The 13,704-nt window shown below is 52.1% G+C and overlaps 1 protein-coding gene across 2 annotated transcripts in view; it reads left to right on the top strand.

The window, feature by feature from the left end:
• The window catches only part of Col5a1 (collagen type V alpha 1 chain), a 153,901-nt gene that overhangs the window by 106,902 nt on the left and 33,295 nt on the right, over nt 1-13,704 (top strand). For both annotated transcript variants that reach the window (XM_013345993.2, XM_005346207.3), the window contains exons 33-42: nt 2,542-2,586; nt 2,715-2,768; nt 3,950-3,994; nt 4,827-4,880; nt 6,043-6,096; nt 8,760-8,813; nt 9,555-9,662; nt 11,134-11,223; nt 11,490-11,543; nt 12,692-12,799. In XM_013345993.2, the coding sequence (XP_013201447.1) occupies nt 2,542-2,586; nt 2,715-2,768; nt 3,950-3,994; nt 4,827-4,880; nt 6,043-6,096; nt 8,760-8,813; nt 9,555-9,662; nt 11,134-11,223; nt 11,490-11,543; nt 12,692-12,799 (666 nt within the window). The remainder of the gene's footprint in view (nt 1-2,541; nt 2,587-2,714; nt 2,769-3,949; nt 3,995-4,826; nt 4,881-6,042; nt 6,097-8,759; nt 8,814-9,554; nt 9,663-11,133; nt 11,224-11,489; nt 11,544-12,691; nt 12,800-13,704) is intronic.

Below are 13,704 nucleotides of genomic sequence, written 5' to 3'. Positions count from 1 at the left end.
TCCATCCATCCATCCATCCATCCATCCATATATCCATCCATCCATCCATCCATCCATCCATCCATCCATCCATCCATCCATCCATCCATCCAATCATCTATCTCTCTTCTCAGTCAAACTCTCTATCTAGAATCATCTGACTAGTGTTTGTGGGAAGGTTTGTCCCCTGGATATTTGGACATACTCCCTGTGAGGTCCAGGGTCTCACAGGTGTGTAAGGTGCTTCTGGAATAGGATGGAAAGCTCATGGGTTGTTGCTTTGCCTACATGAAAGCTTAACCAAAAATTGGGGGTCCTTGGACCACTAGGAGTGACTGGCTTTCCTAACGGTCCATGGAGATTGGAGGCTGGACTGGCCTTGCAAGCAGCCTCTGGTGCAAAATCATCTCCTGAATTAACACCAACCCCAAGGTTAAGGCTGTGTTATCCTGTTGCTCCGCCGTGCTGTGGACCCCTTAGTCACATGGGCTTCACAGAAGGCAGTTTATTTGCTTGCACCGCACACTTCCTAAGTCCTTGCTAAGCTCAGAGCTTACCAGGCAGGGGATGCTTTGGTGACTGAGCAAGATAAGAAGCAGCCAGTAACCAGTGCTCAAGGGCTCGAGGGTAATGAATATGCAAGGAAGTATAAACTGAGCCCCTAGACCCAGGTACTACCAGGAGGCAAAGATGCTTCTGCTAAGACCAGAAAGGGCTGGGGGTGGGGGAAGGGGGACAGAACCACTTAGGGAAGCTGGTGTAGTTGAGCCCAATGCAGAGGCCTGGGCTGGTGGAGGCTGTGCCTCAGAGTAGGTCTTTATCCCAAGGCAGCCAGAGTTTAGTCATGGGGGTAACCTCGGGGAAAATTTTAAAGGTAATCCTGGTCCCGTGTGACAGAGCATGGGAAGGCTATGAAGGGGTGGGGGTGGAGTCTGTGCTGCACGCTGGAGACCTGCTCTGCTTGCAGAAGATGTGGTCAGCAGCCTGCCTCTCTTGTGGATGCCATGCTGGGCTTATAGCACATTGCGTATTTACCGCTCACCCATATACCTCAGTCCTCGGTTACCAGAGGCCTGGCTTCCGCAGAGCTGGTGGTTCGTGACTGTCTGACAGTGGGAGGTTAAATGGGAAGCCGTCAGAAGCAACACTGTTCAACCAGCCAGCTGCAGCCCAAGGCCGAGCCAAGATGCAAGCAGAACAGTGTCTTAGGATAAGACTGTATCCCACCTCTTGGAGGGGTCCCAGGAGAGGAAGGCCCCCTGAGGTCTCCCAGCAAATTCAAGCTCTTCATACTTCAGCTTGATATCATGTTCCAGAGGAGCTGTAGGCAAGACCCTTTCAGGGACCCCCTATTTTTTCCTGGCAGGGTCTAGAGGCCAGGTACACCTGAGGCTTAGATTTCCACATACCCTGCTGGGTACCATGCTACCCCAGGGCCCAGATGGAAGCTGGGCTGAGACCTGTTTGCCTCTTGCCAAGGCTAGTGTGCCTAGACGCCCCAGGAACCATCAGGGCAGGCTGCATCGGTGCCAGCGATGCCGCAAGGTCAGATGGCATTGGCGTGTCATTCCAGGCAGTGTTAAAGGTAGGAGAGGGACAGCAGTGTTGGCAGCCCAGCCTGGATTGCGTACTCAGATGAGTCAGGGCTAGTTACACTGTCAGTAAGGGCACACACATCAGAAGACAGCAGATGTCTTTCTTAATTTTCATATGCAAATATTTACCTGCAGCCAAAGGATGTTGTCACAGAGCTAAGGCATTATAACAGGAACGCTTGTGCTGTTAAGGGGGAGAAAAAAACATAATTCATTTGCTGTGATTTGTTTCATTAAATGCCTTTCAAAATGGGAGACTGTTTTGCTTCTGCTAGCGAACAAGTGGAAAATGCTAAGGAAAGGCTCACTCTATGGCTTCGGCTTATTGCTCTGACTTGGCTCTGTTGGTAGCGGCCAGGATAAACCCGGGGTGAACCTCAGAGTGCTGGAGCCTCTGCGGGCAATCCATTACCTCTGTGCGCTGTGGGTAAACTGCACTTGCGGGCCATTATATCCTTGCTATGGCAGAAAACAGAAAACAAATGCCGTGCGTTTGCTTTCTGGGGTCTGGAAAATGCAGATCAGCAGCAGTGAAAGGACTGAAGTCTGAGAGAAGCCAGGGACTCTTGGATATATGATTTCTATGTTAAATTGCAGCTTGCCCTCGCGCCTGCAGAGGCTGATGAAAATTTAATGCCTAATATTCTTAACAGTAGCGGAAGAAAATTATGTGTGATAGGAGTTGACTTTCTTCTCTCTTCATGTAATGATTTCTGTGCCCACTAAGAAGAGAGGAGAGAAGAGGCAGGGAAGGGAGTGGGGAAGAGGGAGGGAGCCCGTGACCTAGCTAAGTAACAGACACAATCCATCAATGTTTCTGCCCTTATTCTCTTCCCATTCGCCCCCAGATGGGACCTTCCTGACCTCATTCTGGATTCTTGAAGTCTCTTGTTAACTCAGGGAGGGCAGCCTGCAGGTCTGGGCCATCCGTGCCCAGGGTAACTGACATCCTATTCTCTGCTTCTAGGGGACACCTGGAAAGCCAGGACCACGGGGACAGCGAGGCCCAACGGTAACTAACCCTCCTTGTAGCCTAGAGCTTCTCTGTACAAACTGAGCATGTGTGGTGGGTGGGTGGGCTCTGTGAGTCTGGGGGCCTCTGAGCTAACTGACCTTTCTTCTCTCTGTCCTTCTGCTCAGGGTCCGAGGGGTGAAAGAGGCCCACGGGGCATCACAGGGAAGCCTGGCCCTAAGGTAGGTTCATGGTATCTTCCCATTGTGGAGATCAGCCATGGGTGGTCTGTGATCTTTATGTGTAACAATTTTCTTGACTATCATTAAAGGGGGCTCTGCCCTCTGGCAGCCTTCAGCACGCTTTGTGAATTGAAGCACGTGACTCAGGGTAACCCTAGGGAGACCCCATGCAGACAGAGCTAAGACAGCTCTCAGACACAGGAGCTTCAGACCCCAGGAAGCCAGCCTTGCACAGCCCCACCCAGGTCTGGTAGGGAAGCCTTCTTTCTTTTCTGGTAAGGGTGTCTGAGAATGGTAGAGAGCTTCGCTAGAAGGTTCCTTCTAGTGCAGGCAGGAGCTGAGCCTACCACTGCCCAGACTCCTCATGCTGAGTGGGGAAACCAGCTCCCTGTGCTGTAAACCTGGGGAAAGCCAAGCATGGTGTGTTGCCCAGTTCTAACCAGTAAAAATGCAGACCCAGGGACTGAAGAGATAGTGTTTGAGAGCAGTTGTTGCTCTTCCAGAGGACCGAGGTTTGGTTCCTCGCACCCACACACGGCACAAAACTATCCGGAACTATGGTTCTGGGGCATCTGATGCCATCTTTGCAGGCACACAACTGATGCACAGGCAGCATGCAGGCAAAATAGCATTGATACACATAAAAATATTTTAAAAATAATCCCTGGGAGGGTCTTTCTGGGAGGAGGTTCCAGTTAGCAGAGAGTCAGCACTGACCCATGCCCCATGCCTCTGGCCCATCCTCTTTTTTTTTTTTTCCATCCCCTCTTTTGAGCTCCTCTGTACTAAGTTTCAGGCCCATCACACATACACACACACACACACACACACACACACACACACACACACACACACACACACTGGACTCACCTGTTCCTAAGAAGTTCCTCCTCTCAGCTAGGTACATGGAATAGTCAGAAGCTGAGCCGTGTGTTCTTTCTATTCAGTCATTTTGATGTGTTCTTGGCTGAGCACAGTCTGTTTCAGACTAGCCATGGGGGCCTGTTCCGGAAGTATCACCATCCTGCTCATGCTAGCTTCCCATTGGCTGTGTATAGAGGCAGGCTACCATGGAACTGAGGCTCAGTGTCACTGCATACTGCTGTGCACTGGACTTTAGAGGGGCCCTCGAAGAGCCCTTGGCTATAGCAGTCATGGTGAGCTTTTCTCTCCTCTCTCAGGGCAACTCCGGAGGCGACGGCCCAGCTGGCCCTCCTGGTGAGCGGGTAAGAGTCTTTCAGGCCTGGGCTATGAGGGGATTTCCAGGGAGGAAACTGGCCCCAAACATACTCCAGGCCCTTCACCTTGGGCGAGCCAGTACAGGAGGTAAACAGTGCCCTGCAGAAGAGCAGGGCTTGCTGAGGCTTGAGAGCTCATATCTGGAAGTCTGTGTTCCTCGGGTAGAGACCTCATCCCACCCTCTGGACCTGGCCTTGGGGTGCTGGAGATGACTAAGACCACAAAAATTCTGTCTTGGCCTCATACAGCAAAGAGGACTCGGTATTGCCATGCAACTTGACCACTGGGCATCTATCTGTCTATCTATCTGTCTATCTATCTATCTATCTATCTATCTATCTATCTATCTATCTATCATCCATCCACCTATCTACCTTACCTATCTATCTTCTATTACCCATCTATCATCTATCTAATATCTGTCTGTCTGTCTGTCTGTCTCCCTACCTATCATCTATCTTAGCAATCTACCATCTATTACCCACCTATCATCTATCTAATATCTGTCTGTCTGCCTACCTATCATCTCTCTTAGCAATCTACCGTCTATTACCCATCTACCATCTTTCTAGTATCTGTCTGTTTGTCTGTCTGTCTACCTACCTATCATCTATCTTAGCAATCTACTGTCTATTACCCATCTACTGTCTTCTATCTAAGTTCTCTCTCCCTCTTCTCTCTCTAGAGTCAAGTGGGGAAAACGAGGTCAGGTTAAATAGGGAGAAGGTTTTAGGGCACCCAGTGCCACACTGAGGAAAGAGTGGGGGATGCTAACAGGAAAAAAAATCTGTTCTCAAACTTGCCACTCTCTGTTCCCAGGGACCTAATGGACCCCAAGGACCCACGGGCTTCCCCGGACCCAAGGGTCCCCCGGTAAGTACTTCTTTCTCACATGGAGGTGGCAAGTCAGGTTTCCGGAACACCGTTCTTCTCCTCTCCCCGGGATATGGGGGAGGAGAAGGGTGCACTGGACCTTCCAGGTGGGCAGTAGAGACAACCTCCCAAACCTGGCTGCTAAGGCGGCCTGTGGCCATGCCCCACCCATTCAGGCCTCCTGCTCTGAAAAGTGTTTAGTTCTAGACAGAATTTCCTTTCCATGAGCCTCGCCGCTGAGGTCCTTCCCCTGTGTGCACCTTCCATGGCCGGTCCTGCTGTCATTGAGACCATCATGACATTCTTACTGAGTTTGTTCTAGTGTATTGGGTGACCACACAAATGTAACAAACAAGATTTCTTAAACAAACTGAAAGGTCTTTTGTCCATTCTGGAGCCATGTCTGCAGCAAAAGCTGGTTCCTCCCTAGGATCCAGGCAGGGCTGACCGCAAAATCCACAGCAAGGGAAGGCCCACTCAGGGCCCACCTACTGCAAGGGAGGGCTCACAGAAGGAAAAAGTGCAGGGTAGGAGGCATCCCACAACAAGTGAGAATTCACTCTAGAAGAAGGCTCAAGCCAGGAGAAGGCCCAGGGAAGGTGATGGTCCATGCCAGGGGAGGTCCATGCCTGTGAAGGATCCATTGTAGGGGAAGGCACAAGGCATGGGAGGTTCATGCCAGGGAAATTTTACATCAGAGGAGGGACCATAGTCCACTGTAGGGGGAGGCCAGAAACATGGAAGGTCCATGGGAGGAAAGGGTCTGGAACATAGGCCCACAGCAGGGGAAGGGCCTTGGCAGGGGATGTTCATGACAGGGAAAGTCTGTCCAGACCTCTCTCTGGGTTCTGGAGTTACTGTCCCTCCTCAGTTGTCTGTCAAGCTTGACAGATGAGGATCCCAGTGCAACCAGGTCACCCAACCGCTCAAGCTTGGGAAGCTGACTAACCACCGCTCCCCTCCCCCCCGTCTCTGTTGACCCCCTTGAGACAGCTATAAGCATTGCGGGACAGGTTTCTCCATGGCATCTAGTTCCATGATTACTGTCCCTGTGGCAGCTGGGTGATTCCCTTTCTCAAGAGCCACTAAAATGACAGTAATTTTTGTCACCTGCTTCTCTGAGCTGCTGAATGAGCCTTCCCTGCTGTGATTCTTTCCACAGGGCCCACCAGGCAAGGATGGGCTCCCTGGACATCCTGGACAGAGAGGCGAGACAGTGAGTATTACAAGTGCTGGGAACACGGCAATGCCTGGCGTTTCTGGCTGGGTCACTCACAACCCAACACATAGCACACTGCTGACTGCCTGGCATAGGCAGGGGGTCCTGCCCAGCTGGGAAAGACCAAAGGCCTTAGCAAGGTTTCCTGTGGGCCAGCCATCTGCTGTTGACTTGGGGTCAGGCTATGGGGTGGGCAGGAGCCCCAGGATGTCACAGTGGAAAACTGGAGAGTGATTCTTTGCTTGTTTTAGTAGCTTTGGACAAAGGCAATGTTTAAAGCCATCGGGACATAGTACTGTGACATCAGAAGACCTGTGTCTCCAACTTTTATTTCCCCAGGGTAACTGTGAGTGCAGCCTTGCTGGGGACACCACAGGCCTTATAGAGAAGAGTGCGTGGGGGCTGGGGGAGGGGGCTCTGTCCCTGTGAATAGATGATCATTTAGGCTACAGAACCCCATGGCAAGGGCGGCATCACATGGATCCCAATATTGTTCATCTGGGAGATTTCAGCTTGGGGAGCTGGTGGAAGGGAGCAAAAAGCGACTTTAGCCTCCTCTGTCGTGATAAAGAATTGTCAGTGCAGGAGAGGTGGGATGGCTCAGTGCGTGAAGTGCCCCATGGGGCAAGCATGGGTCTGAGCTCCCATCTTCAGCACTGATCTGAAAAGTCAGCATGGAGGTGCAAGTCTGTAGCTCTGAGGCAGGAGAGGGCCCCTAGGACTGGCTGGCCAGCTAGTCCAGCCAATGAGCGGACTCCAGGTTCAGTGAGAGACCCCATCTCAGAAAGAGCACATGCCTGCCTGTGACCTTGGTTGCACTTGTGACCCTGGGATTTCAGACTGGAAGCAACTGAGTCCTCCAAGTGCTGGTGACAACATCCTTGCTACCACTCTGAATGCTCTCTTTGTGTCCCCTGCCCCATCCACATTAAAGGGCAGTTTGTACAGGTTTAAGCGTTTCTTACCGAGCAGAGTGGGGCCCATGGCGCCGACAGGCTTCTGTGTCATTATATTCAGTTCATTGTGCCTGAAGGTTTCTGGGGGGGCTCTCATGGCTGAAACTGACCCTCCTGACGTGGACCTTTGACCACCTCGTCATATAGAGTCCTGGCACATGCCTTAAGATGTTGTCCCCTCTGCCTTTCAGTGCACAGGGACGAGAAGCCTTTTAATTATGCCTTTGCCAGTGTTGGAGCAGCCCGTGCCAGCTGATAAATGAAGATTACCTTGCTCTTTTGTTTAGAGAGAAAAATTAAAGCATTTCTTCAGAGCTCTGCACATTTTCCTCTAATGCCTTTCCAAGGTGACAAGAGAAGAATTTTGCATACTGTGTGCTTTTCTCCCTCAGACTTATTCTGCAGATAATTAAACCTCCTGTCTTTGCTTGGAAAAGTGTAGTTCCCAGCATCTTCGATCATGCCGCGGCCACCTCTGTAGATATGGGGCCACTTTGGCAATGCTGCTGGCCATCCGAGACTCGTCTGGAGACCTCTGGAGTGTAGCCTTTCTTCTTTTCCCTCTCCTCGTCACCTCCTCTTTTCCTCCCATTTCCTCTGGCCAGACACAAGTGGTCATTACTTCTTAGTGGGAGCCCAAAGCCTGTTTTTCAGCAAGGAGCAGACTCCTCCTTGTCGGTCCTGCCTGGCCCTCGAGTGGCTGTGGACCTGGTGGGAGGTCTTTCTTGCCCTCCTCACGGACACTGCCATGAGCAGAGTTTTGCTTTGGCTCCTACATCCTGTCAGCTTTCCCCCCTCTTGACCTGTCCATCACCCCTTGTTTTTAGCTGTCAAATAGATGTGTCTCAGAAATGCCTGCTGTGTGAGCTGTGTTGGGCTGAGAGAGAAGAGCCCTCTGGAGACGACAGGGCAGAGTCTGATGTGGTTCCTGTGGCCAGTGAATTGTGTGAGATATTAGACTGTCACCTGCTGGCCCTGAGCCACCTGCTCACCCTCCTGCCGTAGCAGTGACCTCTGCGCAGCTAGAGCGTCCTTCTCAGGCCTTGGGTAGATCCATCCTTGTATACCTGGCAGCTGCAGGTGTATCTCATTGTGCCAACTCTGCTATGCCATCAGGCCTCAGATCAAGCTTAGCTTACTGCAGCTTCCTGCTCAATAGGAGAGATCGGGCAGCAGAGCCCAAGTGGGGGGCGAGCCTGGACCATTGTAAGCATGAGCATTTAGATCCTCAAGGAGACAGCATCTATGAAGTGACTTTAAACTAACATATTTGAGCGGACAGCTTCAGAGAACAGCCAGGCCTGGCTCCTGCCTGTCCTAAATGTGAAGAGACGCAGGCAGGCGAGTCACCTGCTGTGCGTCAGAGGCGTCAGATAACAAAGGCTAAACCGTCCTACAAAGTTGCTAATGAGCACCAGCCCAGAGACGGCTCTCGTGTGTCCTCAGAAAATGAACACGCAGTGACATGATGGAGAATAACAGGCTTAAAATCGGTTTCTCAGCACAAAGACGCAGCGTGGAGTTCACCCACCTGACTTCAGTAGTCTCATGAAATCAGTATGGAAAGGGAGCATAAGGCATGACTCTAAAGTGAGGGTTTGGAGCACAGCCACCGGGATAGGTGCGGGATGGGCTTCTGAAGAGACTCCAGCAGTGTGGTGTGTGTTGCCGCAGTGACCCTCAGTTTGCTGACTCTCTCCACAGGGTTTCCAAGGCAAGACTGGCCCTCCAGGCCCCCCAGGAGTGGTTGGCCCTCAGGTGAGACCTTGCAGTATCCTGGGGCCGGGGGTCAGGGCTCGGGTCAGTTTTTCCCAGTTCTAGGGGGGTGGACCCGCTAGTGGAGAGGCTTAAGTCCCATAGAAAGTTTGTGCTAACTGCAGGAGATGAACCCCTGGAGGGGCTGTGCTGAGAGAAAGCAGGCAGCAGAGCTCAGGTGACCCCAGGCCAAACAGGGCCAGGCTCTGGAGTCACAACTACCCCCATGGGCACAGGGACCAATGGTGTCTTTTTGTCCTCTTGTGGACAGCAGAGACACCTGATTCCAACCAATATGGATCAATGAAGGGCACAGGTTCCAGCTAGGGCTGATGACTTCAGATCCAAGGACAGTATTGTACCCGCCACCTTGCCACTTAGAAAGTCACACCTGACATAATGAGAAGAGACTGACACCCGGTGTCACCCCAGAATTGGAGCCCATGAGGCCTTCTCCTCCCTGTGGCAAATATGGCAGCCCTTGGTATCTTTCTGATCACATCCCAGAAACAACCTCTCGAGAGGCGTGGGCACAGGGGGACACCAGCCATGGCTAACTCTCCTCTGGCTTCATCTTTTCCTCCTGGCGCAAACGCCAGGAGGAGCCTTGCGAGAGAAAGGAGAAGAATGGGAGGTCCACTGTGGATGCTTTGGCACCATAGTCGGGCTGTCCCTAGGCTCGGGAAGAAGAGATTACCCCCTTACAGGTCACTCACTCAAAACCAACACGGTCTCTCCCTGTAGGGTCCCACAGGAGAAACGGGTCCGATGGGCGAGCGTGGCCACCCTGGCCCTCCAGGGCCCCCTGGTGAACAGGGCCTCCCAGGTGCTGCCGGAAAAGAGGGGACAAAGGTGAGTGTCCGGAAGCTTTCGTGTGGGAAGAATCTTTTTTTTTTCCCCAGGGAATCAGTTAAAACTTTGCTTTTTCTCTTGATCTTTCTCAACAAATGGGTAATTTATCAAACACATGCTTCTCTGAAACCTACACATTCAGATCCATTTTGCTTGAACGGAGACAGGGCTGTGACCTGCTGCAGCTGGCGCACAGAGGGAACGTGGGATCAAACCATCCCATACCCTGTGGAGCGTGCCTTCCCCTGCTGCCCATTCCTCCCAGAAACAGGCTAAAGGCTCTGAGTCTTTAGCAGCCAATACAGATCTGGTAGAGCACAGCCCTTTGAAAACCCCTCGCTTAAACACACTGAAAATAGATTCTGAAAATGAAAAATGAACGCATTTCTAACCTTGTACTCAGCGCCGACTTTCCCTTTTTTTGTAGTCTGTCCAGTAGGCTGGAGTGCCCCAAATCTGTGGTTGTAATGTTTGTATGCTAGCATAAAATTCTTCAAATTTCTGTGTCAGTAACTAAAAATACAAGCACTCAGGCTATTTTTTGTTATTGTTTTGAGACAGGGTTTCACTGTGTAGCCCTGGCTAGTCTGAAACTTGCCATGTAGACCAGGCTGTGCCTGAACTTGCAGAGATCCACCTTCCTCTGCCTCCTGAGTGGGTTTAAAGGCATGTGCCACCGTATCTGGCCCACCCCATCTGTTGATGTGATCATATAAAAATAAATATAAGATTAGAGACATACAGGAAATAAATACTGAAGGAAATCACACATCCCTTAAGTGTGTGGGTAAGTAAAGACATATATCCTCAGATCTGTGTGTATGTGAATACACATCTATAACCCTAACACATACAGCTCTTGGACTATAAATCTATCTACTCTAGAAAAAGAGAGCTTGTTGAGTTCAGAAAGATCTGTGTCTTCCCATGTGAAGGCCAGGGAAAATTCTGGAAGATATTCTATCTTTTACACTTTTGGGAAGGGCAAGCCCAATGGTGTCTATTATTAGAAGTGGGTATTGGGGTGGCAGCCAAGTTCCCTGAGTGGTGTGTTTTTAACCACAAGCTACTGGTGTGCCCTTAGCTTGACACGGTCCCATTGCGGAACCCTTGTGGGTCTGGGACCTGAATGAGCACAGGGAGAGGGAGTCACAGTTGGAGTCCCTTCCCCAGATCTACATACAGAACCAGCCTGGAGAACATGGTTCCCAGGTGTGTGCAGGGGCTGAGCTCAAGTCCACAGAGAAGTCCACAGAGGAACAGAGGAGACGTGCCAGGTCCGGGCTTCCATCTTCAGCCTCCAAATGGAAACAAAAGCAGAGAATTTCCTTAAAGCCAAGGGGCTAGAGGAAGCTCGGGTCAAGATCCCAATGGATCTTGACAAATGCCACACCCTGCACCTTAGAAGGAGGTCAGTGAGAGATCAATAGCTGGCACTTCCAGGTAGGGTTAACTCTGGCTCTCTTTCCAGGGGGACCCAGGCCCTGCTGGCCTCCCTGGGAAGGATGGCCCTCCAGGATTGCGTGGATTCCCTGGGGACCGAGGGCTCCCCGGCCCAGTGGTGAGTGATGGGCTAGGAGGGTATAGCAGTATGGTGCACAGCCCTGGTGCATAGCCGTTGGACTCCCTCTGTGGGTGTGGCGGTATGGTGCACAACCCTGGTGCACAGCCCTGGGGCTTCCTCTGTGGGTGTGGCGGTATGGTGCACAGCCCTGGTGCACAGCCCTGGGGCTTCCTCTGTGGGTGTGGCGGTATGGTGCACAGCCCTGGTGCACAGCCCTGGGGCTCCCTCTCAGTGTCCTCAACCGTATTCCTACTACTTCACAGGGAGCACTTGGGCTAAAAGGCAGCGAAGGCCCCCCTGGCCCGCCAGGTCCTGCGGTAAGTCAACGTCTTCTATCCCATCCTATCCTTCAGACTTGTTCCTCAGGCAAGGTAGGATGCCCTCAGAGCTGGGAGGGCGTGCCTAGCTGCTAAGGTTCCCATCAAGTGTGTCAGGAGGACAGGGTAGAGAGTAGGGAGAGTATCCCTGAGCCAGCGGCTGAGTTGATAGCATCATAGGAGCACCTTGTATGAGGAGCAGCAGGGGAGTGACAGCTTGGAGATCTACAAGTGACCGGTGTGGGCATGGAGGTCAGAAGGGGGGGGGGGACTCACACTTGGTGTGGACCTCTCTTGGGTCAGCACAGAGAGTAGGTGCTCTCCTTATGAAGCTCAAGGATGTGTCCTAGGGCGGAGCACCCAGAACAGGTAGGGAAGGAGTCTAACTCTAGCCTATAGTCCAGAAGCTATTACATGTTGTTTCATGAACTAGCTAATCCCCCGCCAATCCCAGTACCCCAACTGTGAGAGGCTTTAGGACCCTGCCTTCCCAGGCCCTCAGCCGTGGCTCCGTGCCTGAGGCTGCTCCTCCCTGACACGGGTAAGGGCTGTCCACTTTGCTTCCTCCGCCATTCAAGCCAGCCTGATGGATGTGCTCAGGTATCAAGTCCAGATGAGTTTGGGAGTAACCTCCCTTAGCTGGGTTCCAGGCTGGGGATGTCAGATGGAATGAGAAACTAGTTTTCCCTTTTGATAGGGTATATGGAGGGCTTGCAGGCTGGGTTGACCTTCCGATGTGACCTTAAGCTTAGCCTGGCTCCCTGTTATCATCAGTACCTGTCCCCTCCCAGATTAAGACCCCCTTTTCTAACTCTGTGAGCACTTTGTGGGCAGGCAGACCCTACCGGGATGGGTAGGTGCCGGGTCTCCAGAAAAGACCACCAAAGACAGACAAAATAGCACTTGTTCCCAGACATGTAGGGGGAGAGGGCATGCGTAAGGGGATTGTGGGAGGAAAAGAGCTAAGAAGGGTCCTGATGACAGCCCTAAATACTAGACCGAACAGTCCATGCTTGCAGAAAGTCATCTAGGGGCCCCCGAGGGCTCTCAAGTGAGCAGAAGTGTGGTGTGACCTGTTGGTGCTTCAGTGAGTCTTACCATACAGCTCAGGAGCCTCTAAAGAGAGTCATTCTCTTACTGTGCTTTAGGGTTCTCCAGGAGAGAGAGGACCAGCTGGTGCTGCAGGGCCCATTGGAATTCCAGGGAGACCTGGGCCTCAGGGACCTCCAGGGCCAGCAGGAGAGAAAGGGGTTCCGGTAAGTACCAGCTAGGATTGGGGTCCTCTCCCAGGTTTGGTCCTGTCCCTCCTACTGTGTTATCTCCATGGACATTCTCCTGCCATGGGAGGAAACAGAGGCTATGAGTCTGATTATCCTATAGGGATAGACCTCTGAGGAGTCCCAGCCAGCTCAACCTGGCCTACCCAGAATGCTGATACCACAGTGGCCTGTCCCCTACAGACCTGTGTTCTGTAGCCACTGTGCCTCCTGGGTAGCTGGACCATCTGCTGAGTAAATATCACCTCCTCCAAAACCTCATGACTGGGTCTTTTAGGAGAAAGACAAGTGTTTGGGAATGGGTGGCCCCTTTGTTGATGAGACCACAGGAGAGAGACACTGTCAGGCAGAGGGGGGCAGGTAGGTCCCCGGAAGGTGGAACAGCTCCTCTGTAAGGCCTGAGTTCACTGGGCGCTGAAAGACCTCTAAAGCCAGGACACTGGGCAGGCCTGGGTTTCCACACAGCCCTTCTCTGATCACCCAGCATGGCACCCCATCCGTAGTGGCGCCAAACCCCCACTTTTTGTCTACAGTTCATAAGCAGTTTCAGGCCCTCCCATCACCCTGGATTTCCCACGACCGTGGGGTTAGATCTCGCAGATTTCAGCCCAGCTTCCCTCTCTCAGTGCTGGAAGGAGCATCGGTGTAGGGTGGGCATGGATCACCGAGCTGGACACACATGCCCGCTGACTGAAGCAGTGAAGCTGTGTTCCGTGTGTCCTCCTCTCCTGGGCTCACAAGGAGGAAGAACAGTTAGCTCACATTGGAGCTTCAGTACCACAGAGAATCCTTCAACGTTGTTTCTGCTGATTGATAACACTGTGCCATTTTTAGTCAGGTACCCAGGACACAGGTCCAGCTGGATTCTTTTTTTTTTTTTTTTT

Source organism: Microtus ochrogaster, chromosome 4 (genome assembly GCF_000317375.1).
Source record: "Microtus ochrogaster isolate Prairie Vole_2 chromosome 4, MicOch1.0, whole genome shotgun sequence".
Taxonomy (NCBI): domain Eukaryota; kingdom Metazoa; phylum Chordata; class Mammalia; order Rodentia; family Cricetidae; genus Microtus; species Microtus ochrogaster.
Note: the sequence above shows the minus strand (reverse complement) of the source record. Positions and strands in the feature narration are given on the sequence as shown.